Source organism: Anthonomus grandis, chromosome 3, assembly GCF_022605725.1.
Source record: "Anthonomus grandis grandis chromosome 3, icAntGran1.3, whole genome shotgun sequence".
Lineage (NCBI taxonomy): Eukaryota > Metazoa > Arthropoda > Insecta > Coleoptera > Curculionidae > Anthonomus > Anthonomus grandis.
Window position 1 is genome coordinate 3,517,454 of NC_065548.1, and position 19,050 is coordinate 3,536,503.

At 32.4% G+C, this 19,050-nt stretch overlaps 3 protein-coding genes and 2 long non-coding RNA genes across 5 annotated transcripts in view; 2 read left to right on the forward strand and 3 right to left on the reverse strand.

Moving 5' to 3' along the window:
* The window catches only part of LOC126733890 (actin-binding LIM protein 2-like), a 57,720-nt gene extending 52,565 nt beyond the window's left edge, over positions 1 to 5,155 (reverse strand). The window contains 2 exon segments of the mRNA XM_050437337.1: positions 8 to 228; positions 4,938 to 5,155. Of these exon segments, the coding sequence (XP_050293294.1) occupies positions 8 to 228; positions 4,938 to 4,941 (225 nt within the window). The 5' untranslated portion in view covers positions 4,942 to 5,155.
* Positions 1 to 11,721, reverse strand: part of LOC126733898 (uncharacterized) — a 134,289-nt gene extending 122,568 nt beyond the window's left edge. Inside the window, exon 1 of the long non-coding RNA XR_007659897.1 lies at positions 11,503 to 11,721. This is a non-coding gene — a long non-coding RNA (uncharacterized LOC126733898). The remainder of the gene's footprint in view (positions 1 to 11,502) is intronic.
* LOC126733900 (uncharacterized) lies at positions 150 to 1,331 on the forward strand. Its single transcript, XR_007659899.1, has 2 exons — positions 150 to 270; positions 332 to 1,331. It is a non-coding gene; the product is annotated as an uncharacterized LOC126733900 (long non-coding RNA).
* LOC126733895 (epsilon-sarcoglycan) lies at positions 5,868 to 18,724 on the forward strand. Its single transcript, XM_050437343.1, has 6 exons — positions 5,868 to 6,447; positions 10,595 to 10,834; positions 10,887 to 11,061; positions 17,924 to 18,141; positions 18,197 to 18,328; positions 18,383 to 18,724. The coding sequence occupies exons 1-6, from the start codon at positions 6,134 to 6,136 to the stop codon at positions 18,483 to 18,485; spliced, it is 1,182 nt and encodes a 393-aa protein (XP_050293300.1). The 5' UTR covers positions 5,868 to 6,133; the 3' UTR covers positions 18,486 to 18,724.
* The window catches only part of LOC126733891 (zinc finger protein 2-like), a 29,429-nt gene continuing 29,085 nt past the window's right edge, over positions 18,707 to 19,050 (reverse strand). The window contains exon 11 of the mRNA XM_050437338.1: positions 18,707 to 18,994. Coding sequence (XP_050293295.1) covers positions 18,795 to 18,994 — 200 coding nt within the window. The 3' untranslated portion in view covers positions 18,707 to 18,794. The remainder of the gene's footprint in view (positions 18,995 to 19,050) is intronic.

The window sequence follows — 19,050 nt, forward strand, 5'->3', positions numbered from 1 at the left end:
GGCTTACTTCTCCCTCAACATAATCACCGCATGAAGCACACTTGGTTCCAAAATTCTTCTGATAGTCGGCGGTACAATAGTAAGCGCCGTCCTTGCTAAAGAAGCCCCCTTGGGCCAACGAGGAGCTGCACACTTTACATTTGAAGCAGCTCGTGTGAAAGTACTTGTCTTGGACCCGGAGGACCTCTCCTGAACATTTTTTTCTGCAGGATTGGCAAAAGGTTTTGCCTAAAACAATTTGAAACTAGGAGAAAAGAAGGATTTTTCAAGGTAATGTTGCTCGTATGTACACGCAGTAACAAAATTTCTTAATAATTATGTTGCTAAAAAGGGACTTTACATTTAGCGTCGTTAAACGCAACACCGCACGACATAAATACCATTTTCGGTGCCGTAGCAGACTCGTCAATTATTAGATGTTTTTTATGTGGAACGTTGTTGTATACTCACCAGACGGAAAATTGTAAGATGTTTTAAAAGTGAATTTGGCCTTGGTCAACAAAAATAATTTGATTTTTATTGTTTTCTTTTGAATCACCTTGTATAGCCAGCCACATTAGTGTAATCATGTCCTCAATTTTAAATACTTTTTTGCTATCCATATTTTATCAATATGTTTTATTGCTTTGAACTTTATCTTAATGAGGCTGACTAATGTACATATTTATACTTTGTTAACGCATTTATAAAAAGGCACATCTTTTCAATCAATGAAAACTTCCTTTATGTTATTATATCAGGTTTGTATCTTAATAGATACAAGCACTCATGCAAAGTAGTGCAATAAAATTTGAATATTCAGTTGAAAAGTGATATTCATAAAGAAAAAACTTATAATGAACACATACTTCTAAAATGTGTTTTTTTTTTATAAAAACAAGAATTTACACATACTAGACAAATATCCAATGAAAACTTAGTTTTTCCCTTCGATAATAAGGATAGTAATAAAAAAATGTTGTGTCAGTCCCAAAGACCACAAAGGTGTTGTAAAAATATTAAAAATTATAAAAGATTTTTAAAGTTGAAGAAGTAGTCCATTCTTGCAGTGGAGTTAATAGGTAACTAAAGATACTTCGGTCATCATCCACTAAATTTATTTAAAAACATTAATTCCGACATATTTCATGTCCGTCATCAGGTATAACAAATTAAGGGGTTCCGTCAATACATCTTATAGATCTAGTGCCCCAGACAAGGTTAAAATAAATTAAGATACATGAGAATGGGACCAAACAGGACAATAAGACAACAGCTATTAAATTGTCAGACATGTTATATGTCCGAAACATGTCAGATTAATATTTTTAAATAAATTTAGTGGAGAATGATGGAAGTATCTTTAGTTATCCATTTATAAAAGATTGGCCAAAAGGTGTAAGCAAGTTATATTTGCTGACTGTATAGGACATATCTTAGTTTACTTTGAATTTTCATTTCATTTTGTTGACCTTTAGTTATTTCTGAATGCATATTAAGTTATTATATATATTTTTTTAAATAGTCTGATAATTTCATCTTTGTATACATTGGGTGTAGGTACCCGTGAGTAGCCTTTGTTATCATTATGATTGTTTCACTTGATTCTTATGTTTCTCTTTTATTCACTAAGTACTTTAATTATATGTACTGTTAATTTCAATTTACAGCTATTGGATTTTTTTCCTCTTCCACATACAGATTCTAAATAACTTAGGTGTAATTATATAAGTTTTATAGTCATATTGTATTACTAGAATGCTTGAATTTTTGCACTAAAATATTAAGAGAAAGCCCATTTTCTATAAGTTCCCTAATTTTAGTACATATATTAATTCTTATAAGTATTTTATGTCAATAAGCTTTGATAGATAATTGTCAGTATAATCTCCAATTAATGAATACGAAAACCATGCATCAGGTTCAGATGCTTATTTTAGTATTCTCTTGATAATCATGTTTATCATGTCACATTGTTTTATTTAGGTACACTGAGTAATAAATTTTATCTGTATCTTAAAAAGTTGTATTATATAAATAAGAGGCTGGTGCATTGTGTATTTAATACAAATTATTATAAGTTTAATTAATTTTTTTCACAATTTTTAAAAGTGCAGTGTTGTGAAATTTAAAACTGCAAAATTTTTTTGAAAAAGATCAAATCAGCACAGAAAACTGTCAATTTAATGGTCTGTTTTTTTTTTTTAAATTTCCCTATTATAACTGGACTTCATCCTGCAGCAGAATTAGCTGTGTTTGCCCATAGCAATATGCATTAAATAATAATTTAATATTATATAAATTGGGACAAGCGTTTAAGAGTCGGGAAATGCAGTGACAAATTAATTAGTACAAAGTACTTATACGAAAATACAGATCCTTAACATAACAAAAAGGTCAAAACCCAATTTCATAAGTACAAAGCCTACAAGTATCAGTCATTGAAAAAAACTCCACTAAGGAGTAACAATTCCATTTAAGTAAATAATGCTTCAGCATTTTCTTAAAGAGAAATATATTTGGCTGTCTATGAAACTATGACTTAAATGGCTAAAGTTTTACAGGGATTATAAATAATATTTTTTCGATAGAAGTCTGTTTTGTGAGTATTTGGTAAAAGAAGCTTGCACCTATGTGTATTATTGAAGATTTTTTAAGGGTAAAGACTTAATATTTTGGGATACCCTCTGCTTTACTTAATAAATACTTGCTACCTGTTTTCAGAAAAAATCCTAGAAGAAATAACAACAGGCATATTGATTCCAATACCAAAAGTATCCAAACCTAAGGTTCCGCTGGACTACAGGCCCATATATTTACTTCCAGTCATTGATAAAATTATTGAGAGCATTGTTGTTAGCAACTGAGGACCTATTTTGACAAAAATAACTGACTTTTTACCAGACAATCTGGATTTAGTAACCGTTCCTGTAAGTTCTCTTTACACTATGTTTGTGTAAAGTGAAGTGAAAATCAACATCATTCATTTGCTTTCATTAACATTTACAATATTTACAAAAAGGTATATTTTAACAAGTATGAAATCAAATATATCTTTATTAAGTAGGTACATCTAATATACATAAAAACAAAACTATACTAAATAAGTAACTTAACTAGGTAACAAAAAAAAGAAAATAAACAAAAAATAATAATAAGCACAATTTCACCCTCTTGAAAGAAAAACAAACAAATAAATGAATTTCCACCAACCACATTAGTTTATTGCCCTAATTCGCCAATTTCCAAATTAATTTATATTATTCAAACTAATTTATATTGTTCATATAATTCTTTAGAACAGTTTTAAACCAATCAAGAGATTGTGATTCCTTTATTTCTCGAGGAAGACTATTATATTTTTGAAAACCCTTAAAAAACAAAGAATTCATGGTACTTCTAAAATTTGCTATTGGAATAAAAATATCATCACTATTTCTTGTAGGGTAATCATGGACATTTCTATTAAAAGTAATGAACTGTTTGAAATAAGGTCACGCTAAATTATTTACAATCCTATATATAAAAGTCATAGAAAGAAAGCAAAACCTTCTCTCAACAGAAAACCAATTTAGAGTGTTGAGCATAAAGGATATTGGTGTAAGGCGGTGTGCATTTAATATCACCCTCATGCCCCGATTCTGGTTTATATTAAATAAATACTGGACTGAGGCACAAAAGTCAAAATGTGGTTCAATGATAGTATTATAAACCATTAATTTAGATTGATAAGATAGACTTGTTGATATTCTACTAAAAAAGAACATTTTTTTTGCAATTTTCTTTTCAATGTAATCACAATGAGTTTTAAAGTTAAGCAAAAAAGTTAAAGAAAAAGGAAAAGTTAAGTAAAGTATACATTTATTACTTAAGATACTAAACTTTACAACTAACTTAAGATTAATCTAATTGTTTTTTAAAGGACTTAAATGAGCAACAGAAAAAATCAATATTTTCTGTGTTTCTGTTTCTGTTCACTGGAAACAATATCTTATTCGGCAGAAAGAGATATCGAGAAGTAAATCATATTTATTTGACAGTAGGAGAAACTTAATATTAGAGACATATACAACAATTTAATTGCAGTAAATTCTCCCTACAATTCTCTGGAAGCCAGTGACTATAACCATAATGCAAAAATGCATTATAGTTGGGGTAGTACAATGTTAAAAGCACCTGCTTACTACACTGATGTGAGATATATGTATTTCAAGACATAACAACTACCTCTCAATTTGTTACATATAACACTGGCATTTAAAGTCTTGATCAAAAGTAATAGCTTCTAGTTTGGAACAATCCATCGGCAACAACTCATTTTCTGTATCCCTAAATAAAATAACATCGTCGAGAGCATGTTCAGCATAAGGAACTAATTGACCTCTGTATAAAAGGACTGAAGGAGGAACAGTTAAGGGAAGAATTACTTATGTTTAAAAAAAAAGGGGTGACAAAATGAAAAAACTCTTTCTTATTGTAGTTATGATTGGTCTTTTGGGTGTTTACAATCAATATTTTTAAAAACTCTTATTATCTTCTGTGCCTATCTATTATATGTGTCTTATAACAAAATTAATTGCTTCATTTATAAATCAATTACTTAATAAGGTGATTAATATACAATTTTGTCCATTAGATATGTATATAAATGAACCTTGCCAACATAATTCCAAGGTGAACCTGCATAAACTTGCTCAACTTTTTCAAATTTTAGCATGCCCTTTGAACTTATGCAGAACCCAATCAAAATTCTACATAAAAAAAACCACAAAAACTCACAAAATTAAACTTAGGATGGTGCCCTACATACATGATACAGCAAATTTTGCCATTTTATTACGTGGATTCGCCTACCAATAAATTACTTAGCGCTAATTGAAACATCTCACCATCACACAGTGGAAAAAATGTAGACATTCCAAATTTTTTGGAGCACCGGTACTGTATGTTCGACTTACCCATTGTTTAGCTGGAAAAATTAAGGGTACGGGGGCACTTTAGAGGAGCACTGGAGCGACACAATCGAAGCACCACGTATTAACTACCGAAAACCGTAATTATCGCCCGAATTTGAACAAAACAATAGGAATTTGACTGGCGAACATCGGGAGAAACACAAAATTACAAATGGGCGAGACCAGTTTGACAGATCCCGGTTATGTCACCGATTGCCGCTGTGGCGCTGCCAACGCCATTTTCAATGACGTTCTCGTCAATGTCAAAATTATCATTCCCGATGTGTGTGTTATAGTCCGCGCTCGCTGTTATTTAATCAATATAATGCTCATATCTCCTGAAATTCCCAAGGGATTTTAATAATTTGTCCAGATATTAAAAATAAATACCTAAATCGAATTAAGGTAGTTCCAAGCCTCTATAAACGAAGGTTTCCTTGTGATAATTACTTGAAAAGTCAAATGTTAAAAAAAAGAAAAAGACTCTACTCCCAAAATTCCCAAAGGATTTGGATAAAACTGTTTCCTATAATAGATAATAAATATCCAAACCGATTTCAGATGGTTGCAAATCTCTATAAACGAAAGTTTTTTAGTAAAAAATTATGTCTTTAGATATTCATTATTTATTACATAAAACAGTTTTATCCAAATCCTTTGGGATTTTTGGGAGTTAGAGCCTTTTTCTCTTTTTTTTAATTTGACTGTTTAATTAATTTTCACAAAGAAACCTTAGTTTGTACAGCTTTGGAACTACCATAATTTGATTTCGGTACTTATTGTTAATATCTAGATAAAAAATTATTAAAATCCCTTGGGAATTTCAGGAGATACGGGCATTATATTGATTAAATAACAGCGAGCGCGGACTATATATAATAGGGCTGGCAACGGACATATGCTGCGTTCTCAACTCGGTTGCTGAATATCGATCGGACGCTAGTTCTAGTTCACACACATTATTCCCGTCAATATATATAGTTGTTTTTTTTTCTGTTATTATTGATTCCCCTGGAGTCAGCGTAATACGAGCTGAAGTAAGTTTCTTAATCATCTAATAGAGAAAATACTAAATAATTTAGCAAAAAAGAACATCCCATCTGCCTATAATAGCAGTCGCTCAAACAAATTTCCAAAAATGTTGGCGTGGACCTGAACTTGAATTATTGATTTCCCAAACAACTAAAAAAAACCATATCATGGGTATGATTTTATTAGGACTACTTCCAATACTCCTAATCGCTCCCCAATGCCTTGCCAAAGACCACAACGTCTTAAAAACCGAAGTGTTTGCTATAGCAATTGACCCATTAATGTTCAATTGGTCTTACGAGGGCAGGCGAGATCAATTTTCTTACAAAGCTGCCCTAGTGGATTCACCAGATTTACCTTCTTGGATAAATTATGTTTTTAGTGAACGTTATCATTCAGGGTTTTTGTATGGGGTGCCTCACAGTAAGGCTGTGGTTGCCTTAGAAGTAGTTGGATTGAATAAAAAGAACTATGAGACCAGGTTGGTATTTTTATTTTTATTTATTAAGAATTATTATTTACAATTTAACGATTAAGACCGGTAACAAAATAAATTTTAAACTAAGCAACAATGCATATATATCTATTACATCATTAAATTTTTGCTAATTAATACCCACTACTATAAACATATTCTAAATTAATGTCTCGGAAAGGTATTCACACAGCACTTTTTTAAATTTTGGAAATTTAGTTTATGGTAGTTTATTGTACTCTTTTGTAGCGTGGAACATGGGGTTTGTAGAGGCCTTTATTGGTTCTAACTAATTCTTGGTAGATATTATCATGGTTTCTTGTTACATGATTATGAACATATTCTGTAGATATATAATTTCTGAATTGGTTTATCATTTGTTATGTGTAATTTTATAAATAAATTTACATTGTTCAAAATATCTTAAATTATTTAGTGGCGATAACAGAAACTTTATACTCCCTGTATAAAGTTTCTGTGTGCATCAATCGATTATAACTAAACAATATTTTTAAAAACCTATTTTGTAGAAGTTAAGCTCTTTGAAACTCTGTTAATTGCACACAGGTAGTATAGGTATCAAAACTATGACAAAAAATAAGAGTTGTAAATATTTAATTTATTGTTGTAGGATAAGTAATGTCTGCCTCTATATGTATGTAACTGAGTTATGCAATAATTAAATAAGTTATCTCAAAAATAACTTCAGATAAGAGGTTGAACTGCTCAGAAACACCAGACTTTTGGTATTTATTGAAAAAGTAATTTTTGTGCATCGCCAATCATTGAAAATAATTTTTTCGGCACTTAGGTAACTTTTTATCTCTAATTCCAGTCATTGAAAATTCCTTCTAAAAAAAGTGATTTTTATTCCATACCTTTAAAACATTTTATTTGGTTCCCATGTTCATCCCATAAATGTTTTATGATTTATACAAGATATTTCGAATGTTCAAGTAGCAAAAATGCATAATCCTGGAATGTAAGTAATTTTTTCCCTGATAAAAGACCTACTTGTTAATTTATGGTAATATCTGATAAAAATTGGAATACTGTTCTACTAAAACTTCTCTTATCTCCTCAGAAAGTTTGTACAGCTTTTGCTTGAAAGAAGCCTTTATCAACAATAGAAGTAATCTTCATGAAAGTGGGGCTTCATCAAGAATTTGCATTAACCATTGTCTTTTAGCCCTTTTTATATAATATTTAAGGCCATTATTTGCAAAACTTGCTTTTTGCTCGTAAGCCTTTTTTTGGGAAATCGAAAAAAACGATTAAAGGCCCTGTAATATTTTTCTCGCAATTGAAAGGTTTTTATAATTGTTGCTTATGACTTTTAGAAATGTAATTTAGGAGATTACAGCCTAACATAATTGCAAAGTTTTTAAAAAACAGGGTTTTTTATTTCAAATAACCAGTTTTGAAAATACATTGGTACCTTAAATTAAAAAAAAAATAGTAATTGGTTCAATAAAGTAAGTTATTTTGTCATACAAATAAAACATTGAAATTCGCATTTCTAATGATACTTATTTAAAAAAACATATTTACTTAAAGAAATTACTTTACTTAAAGAAAAAAACAGAAAAAAAATCCTAACCATCAAGGGTTTCTTCTGGTGAGGCAGAATCTTTTTTTAAGTGTTTTTTATAAAATGTTAGTTCCGGAAGGCTTCTCCAATTTTCTCCGTAGTGTTTGGAAAGGAGACCATTAATAGTTTATCCCCCTTAAGTTCTGTTCCCAGTGGTAAGTTCAGAGGGGCCATTGAAGAAAGGCTAAATTTTTTTTTTACAAACACTTTTAGCTTTTCCAATAGCATTGTTGTAATTCGGCTCACCTCGGGTCAGAACATTTTTATCTTTTTTTACAAAAATAAACCGCTTTGCCTTATTAAATTCAAAGTGCCATGAACTAGGCAGCTTAATAAGACGTTTTGCTTGTGTTCTCCAATCAAAGACATCCCAATTGATACCGATTTTCCGTATAGTGGAATGCTTTCTAATTAAATCATCGTAGTCACTAATTCTGACGATAACAGGCATTTTTTTTAATATCTTTTTCTATAAGGCCGAAGATGCGATCAGGCGGAATAAAGGAATGACCCAACGATCGGAAAAATCAGTTCAATTTGTTTAATATGTTTCGGCGCTTCTTCTAGAAGCCAATAAGCCAACATTGCCATCATATTCGTGTTTTTGTTTTGTCCACCGCAACCATCAGCGAACAAACGAACTGATTCTATACTGGGATCAAAATCAAAATTATTTAGAGCATGTTGCAAAGCTGATGCAATTGTATTAGAATCTTTGCGGGAATCAATTTCTGTCCACAAGTAAGAAAACACATTGCTTGGCCTTAATTTATCTTTAGAAGTTCCAGCGACAATGGTAAAATTATTATTGTTGATTTGCTGTCTAAAATATGCTGCTTGATCAGGTAGTCTAGGCAGTGCCAATTTTTTCTGGCAGTCAAATGAAAAGTAAGTTGTGTTGGGTTCAGGATTTTTAAGCAGTTTGAAAAAAGCCTTTGCCTTTGCGATATGAACATGATGCTGAGTGACTAAGTTTTGTCGAACATCTGCTTCTTTGTTCTTAAGCAAGTAGAACAACAGTCAGTTAGCGGAGTTCCAAAAGCGATATTGTACTTAGCATTTACATACTTTCGAAAATAAGAAATCTTTACATGCATAGGCTGTGGAACTTTCTGACGATAATGGTTGAAAAGTTTCTTAAAATTTAAGTCACATGGCAAGTAATGTTTCTCGTCTTGTTTCTACAGTAATGAGAGTCAGTACGTGTAATGGATTCTATAAATTGTTTGATGCAGTTTCGTTTTTCGTAATTTTTTGGACCCACTCTATCACTACCCCTACGTTCCCTTGGTATCTCTCCTGTTACAACAAAATTTCTTACAATTCTTTGTATGCGGTCCTTGCTTGAATTTGTAATTCCTAGAAATGACTTGGCACAAACTCTAATCATCTCTCCTTTACCCAGACGAACGTGGTATTTTATTAACACTGCAGCATGATTAGATTTCCCCCTTTTTGGTTTTTCTCCCTGACAACACGCTAATATCAAAAGATCTTGGCTAATTTTGTTTTTTGACTGGTAAAGGTAGGCATGAAAATCCTTAATTTGCTTCATTGTGAGTGTGGAACAATAATATGGTAATCCGGGTCGTCCATTATGTCCACAAATTGGAAAAGCCGGAAGAGCTTTTGATGTATTTCTGTAACAATATAAATTGACAAAAATTACACAATAGCTGCATACATAAAACATAATATCAATACAACTCATGACTCACGGCTAGTAAACTTTTTGTTAGCCCTATTCGACTTTAAAAAAAAGACAAAGAAATTTTTTAAAAAATCAACTGACACTGCAATAAAACTCAAACGATTACCGCACAAGTTCAAAATCATAAGTTTAAGATGAAGTACTTACCTAGCAAGTTTAGCAACATTCCTTTTATGCATTTCTGGCTGAAGAAGTTTTTTGCGTCCTTTTCCCTGCGGACTAGGTTTAACAGACATAACATTTTCACCAACTAACTCCATATTAATAAAAAAAACTTTTTCTTATTCGCCAAGAAAACACCTGTGTAGTTGCTTGAAAAAAAAATACTTAAATGCCGTTCCGAAAAAAGTTTTTGTAAACAACCCTACAACAGCTGCTGCCGCATGTTAATCACGTAATTTAACAAGTTAATTTCATTGGTGTCAGAACAAGGAGCGAGTTTTGTAAGCAAAACGTCAAAGCAAAGAGCTAGTCCTGCATATAACTGTAATTTTCTTCTCAGTATTTACATGCTAAAAAGAGACTTTTGAAAAATTCTGATTTTGTCATTTGATTCCCCTTCAAAATTTAAATAAACTTAGCAAAAAAAAAGAAATTCCATGATTTTGTCGATTAGCAAGTTTTGCAAATAATGGCCTCATTTAGTGTATATGTCAGTGATTATATTAATAAATAACTATTACATTGTATGATCTGACTGATACAACTGCATGTTTCCATCCATAATTAAATCTCCAATATGTGTATGCTTGGTCTCTTATCAATTAGAAAAATGTAGACCTAATCAACATAAATTGTTAATAAAAGTGAGTCCGTTATTCTTAAAAAAATCTTTTTTTTCTGCCTTTCAGGGTAGAGCCACTTAACATAATAGTACAAGACAAATTAAAACTGGCGAAATATGAAGTCCACATGAAAATCGACAATTTGAATGTGGTGGATATGTTCGATGTGGAGCGTATGGACAGTCTAAAAGAGATTTTCACCAGTTACTTATGGAAAAATTCCGAAAGTGATTTGTATGTCACCTTTTTGGAGAGTGCCGTCGAGATGGGGGCTAGAAAGCCTTTAAACCCCAACGAAGGTGAAGGGTAAGTGACCAAAAACAATAAGGTCTATTTTTTTTCAAATATAATTCTTTAGGGTTATTGTAAGACTGGGCAGTGAGTTTCCATTTTCGCAAGAACTCTTGGAGCTTCAAGTCGAGGTGAAACCTTTATATAAAATTTCTCCTTGTCCCAGGGATTTTAAGCGTACGTCAGTTGAGCGATACTTTAGGGACGCCGGGTTCGCTTTGGATTGGTGCTCTTTCCGCTTAGTAAGTATACCTTCGTTATGGCTTGCCTTTTTGGGGTTTAAGCAACAAGGGATTATTAAACATAATTTTTGTGATTCAAAAAAAGGCAGTTAGATACCTATGTTCCGCTGGGTTAAGAGATTCTTGTAAACCTCTCTTTATATCCCAAAAAATCCTAACTCTTTTTTCTCTTTTTATCTTAGAAACAGCTACTCTTATTCATAAATGTCCTAAACCTCCCTCTAACACTGGTCATATGACTCGCCAGGTTAACGATTTTCCCTTACCAATCCCTACATCCTCCCTCACCAAGAACTCACTTATATACCTTAGCAAAAAAATTTACAACCATGTTCCTCTATGTATCAGACAAATTTTAGAAGTTAAGAGATTCAAAAAGGAATTAAAATCACATTTATTATCCAGGGCATATTATAGCCTTGACGATTTTTTCAATGATACCTTTTAACCTGTGCTCTGACATCATTTTAGTGTTTTAGTTTTGTTTCCTGTTAAATAATGTAATTTACTTCTTCTAAATTCTGTTTTATTGACAGCTTTACTTATTTTTTAATGAAATTTATCAAAAAGATGTTTTTTTTTCTCAATCTGTTTTGTTATGATTAATTTTGGTAATGTGTGTAAATGTTATGGTAAAGTGTTTTAGATGTTATGTTTGTTTGAAATTTGAAATTTAAAGTAAATTTGGATTTTTTTAGTTTTTAGGATGCTTGTACACAAGATTTTGTTGTCTTACGTAATATAGCACATTTTCTTTCTTTCTCTTTCTTTCTTTAATCTTTATGTCAATAGGCTGGAACAAATTGAAAAATTACTTGAAATGCTTAAAAAATGATTTCTATCCATTGAGCTGCTAATGCTTAACATGTCAACCTTTTCTGATGAAAACATACGCTATTTTAACAACTTGTTGTCCAAAGAGCAATGGCTGTCAGTTATTGCGACTCTGCATTGCTTTGCGACACATTTTCCAGTTTATTTAATATGAGCTTTCCTTATGTAAACAAATCGAAGCCATATCACAAAAAGTCTCATCAGTGGATAACACCATTGATAAATAATTAATGAGGGCAAGCAATTGAGGCTACTTCATACCCAACTAAAGACCGTTCATGACCATGAGTTACTGACATCCTATAGAAGGAGATTAAAGGTACATAGAGAAAATATCGTAAATGCTAAAAAAGCCTATAATTCAAAACAAAGTTTCTTACTTCTAACAATATAACTCGAGCCTCATGGGAAATTATTAACTCAATCAATCACGAACTTTTCAAATCGCGGAACAAAGTGTGTTCCTAATTTGGTTACTGATAATGGAACGAAAGTTACTGGCAACCTCAATATTGCTAATACATTTAATAATTTTTTTGTACAGTCAGTGCGAAAGATCATAGATAATTTTCAGGCATCCATGGAAATGAATGTGCCTTTCAACAGTTTATCCCAATCTCTTTTATCCCTCTCACTGAAGGAGAAACACTTGAGATTATAAAATCCTCCTCCAGGAAAAAGTCATCCGGTGTAGACGAGGTACCTTGTTACTTATTGCTAGCATGTGCTGAGCATATTACCTCTCCACTTATCTATCTTCTAAATTTATCATTTCAGTTTGGCTATTTTCCTAAAGAGCTAAAATCAGCTGTTGTCATACCTCTTCATAAAAAGGGGGAGACAGCAGAAGTGGGTAACTATAGGCCTATTGCTCTCCTCTCTGAATTCTCAAAGATCTTGAAAAATCTTTTAAAAGAAGACTTATTGCATTTTTAGATTCTTTTGCTATACTGTCATGTCATCAGTTTGGATTCAGGTCTGGACTCTCTACATCAGATGCTATAATATCTCTTTATACAAATATATTGAATAATTTTGAATTGAAAATCTGTTGGTATCTTTTTTGATCTTACTAAAGCATTTGATACTATTAATCATGCTTTACTATTAAATAAGATCTTTCATTATGGTATAAGAGGTCCGGCTTATAAATGGCTTGAATCATATTTGACAGGTAGAACCCAGGCTGTTAGATTGAGAGTTAGTGGTCAGGTGACCATATCTGATTGGGCAGCTGTCGTCACTGGGGTTCCACAGGGTAGTGTTCTTGGGCCCATTTTATTTTTACTTTTTACTTTTTATTAATGACTTGGCTAGTTAATGACAGCTACATAACACTTTTTGCCGACGATACATCAGCAGTTGTCTCGGGTACTGACTATCAGTCTATCCACTTAAAAGCCACCAAGTGTATAGCTGATATTGCGGGGTGGTGCCAGAAAAATGGTCTTTGTTTGAAAACCAATTTCATTGTTTTCACTCCGATTCGAGCTATTCAGGACCGGAGCTTACTCCTTAGAGAGCAGTCATCAAGTAGCCTCATCCAATAACACTCCACCAAGTTCTTGGGAATTGTAATTGATAGACATCTATCGTGGGATCCTCAGGTGGAATCTGTGTGCAATAGATTGTCCCGCAGCAATTATGCCATCTTGCAACTTCGAGACTATGTGGATGCATATACACTTAAAAGCTTTTATTATGCCTCAGTACATTCCACTCTATCCTATGCCTTATTAGCTTGGGGTAATTCCTCCAGTATTGGGAGACTGCTAATAAATCAAAAGCGCATTGTACATACGATGTTTAGACTTTCCTTCAGAGAAACTTGCCGTGGTACTTTTAAAAAAGAAAAATTCCTAACTATAATTAACATCTATATCTTGGAGTGCGCATTTCAAGTACATAAAAATCTTTCAAACTACATGAGATCTGGAGATCTTAATTTTTATGAAACTCGAAATGCAGATAAATTATACATCCCTTTTACCCGGTTGTCGCAGGTGATGGCCCGAAAATTACATCTCTCAAAATTTTTAATCATCTCCCATGTAGAATAAAGAGAGCTAAGACTTTTCCAACTTTTAAGAGGGCTCTTAGGACCATGTTAGCTGACTGTCCTTTTTATTCGTTGACAGAGTTCTTTAACTGTATATTTATTGACTAAATGAAGTTAAATTTGTTTCCTTTCATACCTTTGTAATTTTATACTATTTTTATTAGCATTGTAGTTTTTTATTGACAATTCCTATACATTGTTATGATGTCGATGGAAATAAATGATTTGATGTTAGTGCATCTATTTAATGTAAGGAGTGCTCGGTACCCAAGCAGGAATCAGATGATTTTGCACCTTCCTCGACCTACTTCAGCTTTAACAAAAAAATCATTTTTTTACGACAGTATTTCTATCTTTAATCATCTGCCTATCATTATTAAAAACTTAACTTCGCCTAGGAGTTTCAAAAAATATTTAAAGAGATTGCTTGCTGCTAAGACCTATTACTCTGTTGAAGAATTTTTTAATGATATACTTTAAGTGACTGATTATATATATAAGATCAATGGTTATATTTTTGTATGTATGTTCGTATTTTATATTTGTGTCTTAAATATTTCTTTTTTAATTTTAAATTTTATACTTGTAGTTTGTAAGTTTTAATTTCTCTAGCTTTGTTAAAAACATTTTAATGTTATAACAATAAAGCAATATTTGACTTTGACTATTTGACTTAAGTTTTTCAATCATCAAATTAAAATTTAAAATTCATGGTTGACCAAAGGCTTCAAATTCATATATAATTTTGACAAATTGTTCCTCAAGTCACTAAATAATACATAAAATCAAGCATAAAAGTTAGTAAAACCACTTATCATTAGCAAACAACATAAAATTAAAATACATACATTTAAAATTTATGCTCATGACACAATAAACCTCACTAAATTAAATGTGTAGATAGATATAAGTTAAATGTTAAACCTAAAATAGTCCTATACTTACATTAAAATTTAAAAAATCACTAAAACTATAGAAGCTATTTCTGAGCAAAAATTTCTGAGATCCCTAATTGCCGCAGGCAGTTTATTAGAAACGGATGCAAATTATTTTTTTTAAGAACTATGTACAATGGAATGGTAAATCCTTACTGCAGCACCAATGCGGCGAGTACTTCTAGATCTTCTAGATCTATCTTCTGTAACGGCTCTCATAATCGCAGGTTCTTGTCTCCAGTTTTCCCACAGCGTCTGAGCACTTCTGCAAATGTACTTCTATGGGGTTCTATTAGGAAATCGCAGCGGATACTCCCTTGTTGCCTTCCGCGAGTTTCCATTTGCGACACCGCAAGTAAAGATGTCCCGATATTCAATGTTTGTAAAACTAGGCATTATTTTTTAAGCACGTTTAAATCAAATTACTTATTTAACTACTTTGAGTCGAAGTGAAAACTTAATGACAGTTCTTGTCAAATTGTAAATATCTATCTGCTTTTATTTCAAAATCAAGTAATACATGGTTTGTGAATTTCCTTTTTTTGCGGATTCATTGCCATTTACAAAAGGTGGAAAACCTGCCTTTTTTCTTAAAGAATGAATATCGCGATATGTTATTTGTTTACGGCTTCTCTAACGGAAATTTGTGGAGTTGTTGTGTTAGGGAAGACAGATCTACAAGTATTCACCGCATTGGTGCTCAAAAGATCAAGAAATATAAAATTTGAAAATTTTCAATTTTTGTGGTTTTCCTTCTTTTGCCCATGATACGAGGGTTGTCTTTTAAGTTTTGCATATGCAGCTGGAATAAAACAAAAAATAACTTTTAACGACTTTATTGTTTTTCAAAGTATTCTCCACGAAATTTAATGCACCTTTGCATGCGCTCAAACCAGTTGTCAAAGCTGTTATTCCACTCGTTTGTGGGTACTGTCAAAATTGCATTTTTAAAGGCGTTAACTGCTTCCTCTGGCGTCTGAAACCTCTGACCACGCAGTTCATTCTTGATTTTTGGAAAAGTATAGAAATCGTTGGGACTTGGACGGAGGATGATCCAATAATTCGACGTTTTGATAAGTTAAAAATTCAATAGTTTTCCGGGCTGTGTGCGAACTTGCATTGTCTTGGTGGAGGATGATTCGTCGTTGTGGGTTCGCTTTTCGAAGCTCAGCGATGACTTTCGGCAAACAAATGGTAATGTACCAATCGGCAGTAACAGTTCGTTGATTCTCCAGAGGAATTGTTGCAACATGACCTGCTTTTGAGACAAATGTTGCAACCATCTTTTTGGATACACTTCGAGAACGAATGACTTTTGTTGGCTTTTCTTCATCTTGAAATACCCATACAGACGACTGACGTTTATTTTCAGGTTCATATGAGTAAATCCATGATTCATCACCACTGACAATGCTGTACACATTTTTAGAGTTTCCTGCCTCAAAGCGGTCTAGAGTTGTTTGACACCACATCACCCTAGCTTCTTTCTGTTCTTCAGTTAACAGATGCGGTATCCAGCGGGCAACTAATTTTCTTACCCGTAATTCTTCATGCAAAATTTTTTGAATTGAGGTCTTTGAAATCGCCAATGAAGCCTCAATCTCACGATACGTCACATGTCGATCTTCCGTGATAAGCATACGCACAGCATCGATGTTTTCTTCGGTGACAGCCGTTTTTGCTGCACCTGACCTTGGATCGTCGCTAAGACTAACCCGTCCACGCTTGAATTCTGCATACCAACGAGAAACTGTCGACTGATGTGGTGCTTCATTACCGAAAACAGAAATCAACTCAGCACAGCATTCTTGTTGAGATAATTGCCTTCGAAAATTGTAAAAAATGATAGCCCAAAAATGTTCTCTGTTTAATTCCATGGTATGCGCAATTTGCTACCTTTAAAAATTCACTGTAGCTGTAAAACTATATGTATCGCACTGACGTTTTGAATTTAAGAAAAGTAAAGTTTGAGGTTAAGTTTGACTAATGACATTTGATTAGTGACGCCCTCTATGTTTCTATATGCAAAACTTAAAAGACATCCCTCGTATTGCTGTGAAAACAAATAGCTATCACAAAAGTAATTATATCATTGGAGAGCATATTAAATGCAGTAGTTTTTCCTGAAAAAAAAACATATCCTTATTTACCAAATTTTAGAAAACCGACAACGAAGAAGATACCACTAATTTTGCACATTTCACAAATTTAACTCCCATTTAACTTCTGATAATACCCGGTATAAAAAATTACTCAAAAACTTAAATATACCCATCTTATAGCAAATTTAATTCTCTTTCAGATGGTATATCTAAATTTTATGTGGTGGTAAGAATAACGGAGATATTCTTGTTTATATGAAAAAAAAAACAAAGAAATTTGATAAGATCAAAAAATGTTAAATACCAGAAGAACTAACAACTTTTCGAAAAAATGTTATGCGACTTTTTTGTTGCAAATGACTTGTTTAATCACCTCTTAAAGTTTGGCGGTTTTTAAAGTAGACACCCTGTATAATACCCGAAGCCCCAAATATCCGTATAAAAAACTTTTTCCTAGAAATCGAGTACATAGTCGAAATTTTAGAGATAATACCCTCACTATGCCACACCGTTCAACTGCTCTGATTACCTGTTCTTAATAATCAAAATCCTATGTTTAATGACAGTTTGTATACATTTAAAAGAAATTTTCGAGATTTATTTTTGGAAGAATCAATGGGATGAGGTATCTTGTTTTATGGTTTATTGGGAGACTGCTAGTATGGAAGTTGGTTGTTGTACTTATGGTGAACTATAATGTATAAGTATAGTTGCAATTATTATTTATTTAATTAATTAATTTGTTTTTTAGTTTTTTTAATGAAGGTTAAGAGTAGCTTGTAGCTAATCTATGCATTTGTAAGCAAATAGGTATTATTGTAATATTTGCTGAATAAAGACATTTTATTATTATCTCTTGTAGTCATTGTTTATGTATTTGTATCACATGCTTTTATTACTTGTAATAATTAATCTGCTTAATATTGATTTAGCCCCAAAGAGACCTAAACGACACCCTAAATAAGCCAGAAGCCGATAAAATCGAATCTTCAAACGACCAAACCGAGGAGAAAACGTTCATGTACAGAGATAACATTCCTGTAAGAACTTATCAAAAAGCACTGGTCACAGCCATAGCGTTGCCCATGATGATTATGACGTTACTCGTATTAGGACTGACGTTTATACTGTGCTTCGAACAAGGCGATGTGTAATATTTCAATAAATATTAATCAAAGACATGTTTCCATTGTGACTCGTTTCAGAATAATCGATCTTACTGAAGAATTCGCGTCTTCGTCTCAAGAGGAAAGTAGTCCTCAAAGGTTTTTGGATGCTAATAATAGGACCGATACCATGGGGAGTTTGATTAACGATGGGGAGAAGGATACGTTGGGGTAAGCAGCTAAAAATATCATAAATAAAAGTTCTTGAAAAACGCCCTTTTTTAGTCGTAATTATATGGAAAGTCCTAACTCGACAATGACTAGAGGAGTCCATTGTAGACCTAGCCCACCTCCATACGTAAGGCCCAAATATAAGCCTAATATATGACAGTATGCGGAAGAAAACGGTGTTAAAGTAAACCCGAGTCCGATCGTTGAAAACGGCGAGGATAAGAAGACGTGGTACTGTTAAAACAGCTTCAGAAGTCGTTAATTTAGTTTCGATTTCTCTTGTTGAAGGAATGTTTTAGAAGATGCTTTTAGATACATACGTAGTTACGCTAAATTTCCATGTAGCAGTGCTATTTAAAGGATACTAATAAACTCGTGTAAAGACTATAAAAAAAAGTTTTATTTATTCTATATACAGACCTTCTATACAACCTCTAATCATAATATTAAATATAACAAAACGTTTTTATTCAGCTTCAGTAGAACCCTGAGAACTTCTGTGACCACCTTTTCTTTCATATTGCTTAATTGGGCTGGTCTTTTTGATTTTATCGCCGTTTATTAGATTTTCAATGTCGCTCTGTTGCACCGGCTTAATTTTTGCGTTGATTATTGGTTGACCTGGAGTTTTCATTATTACTTGGCCGTTTTTCACTTCCAAAATACCTGAAAGACAAAAGGTATTAGAATCATCAAAAATGTACGATTTTATAAAATATCTG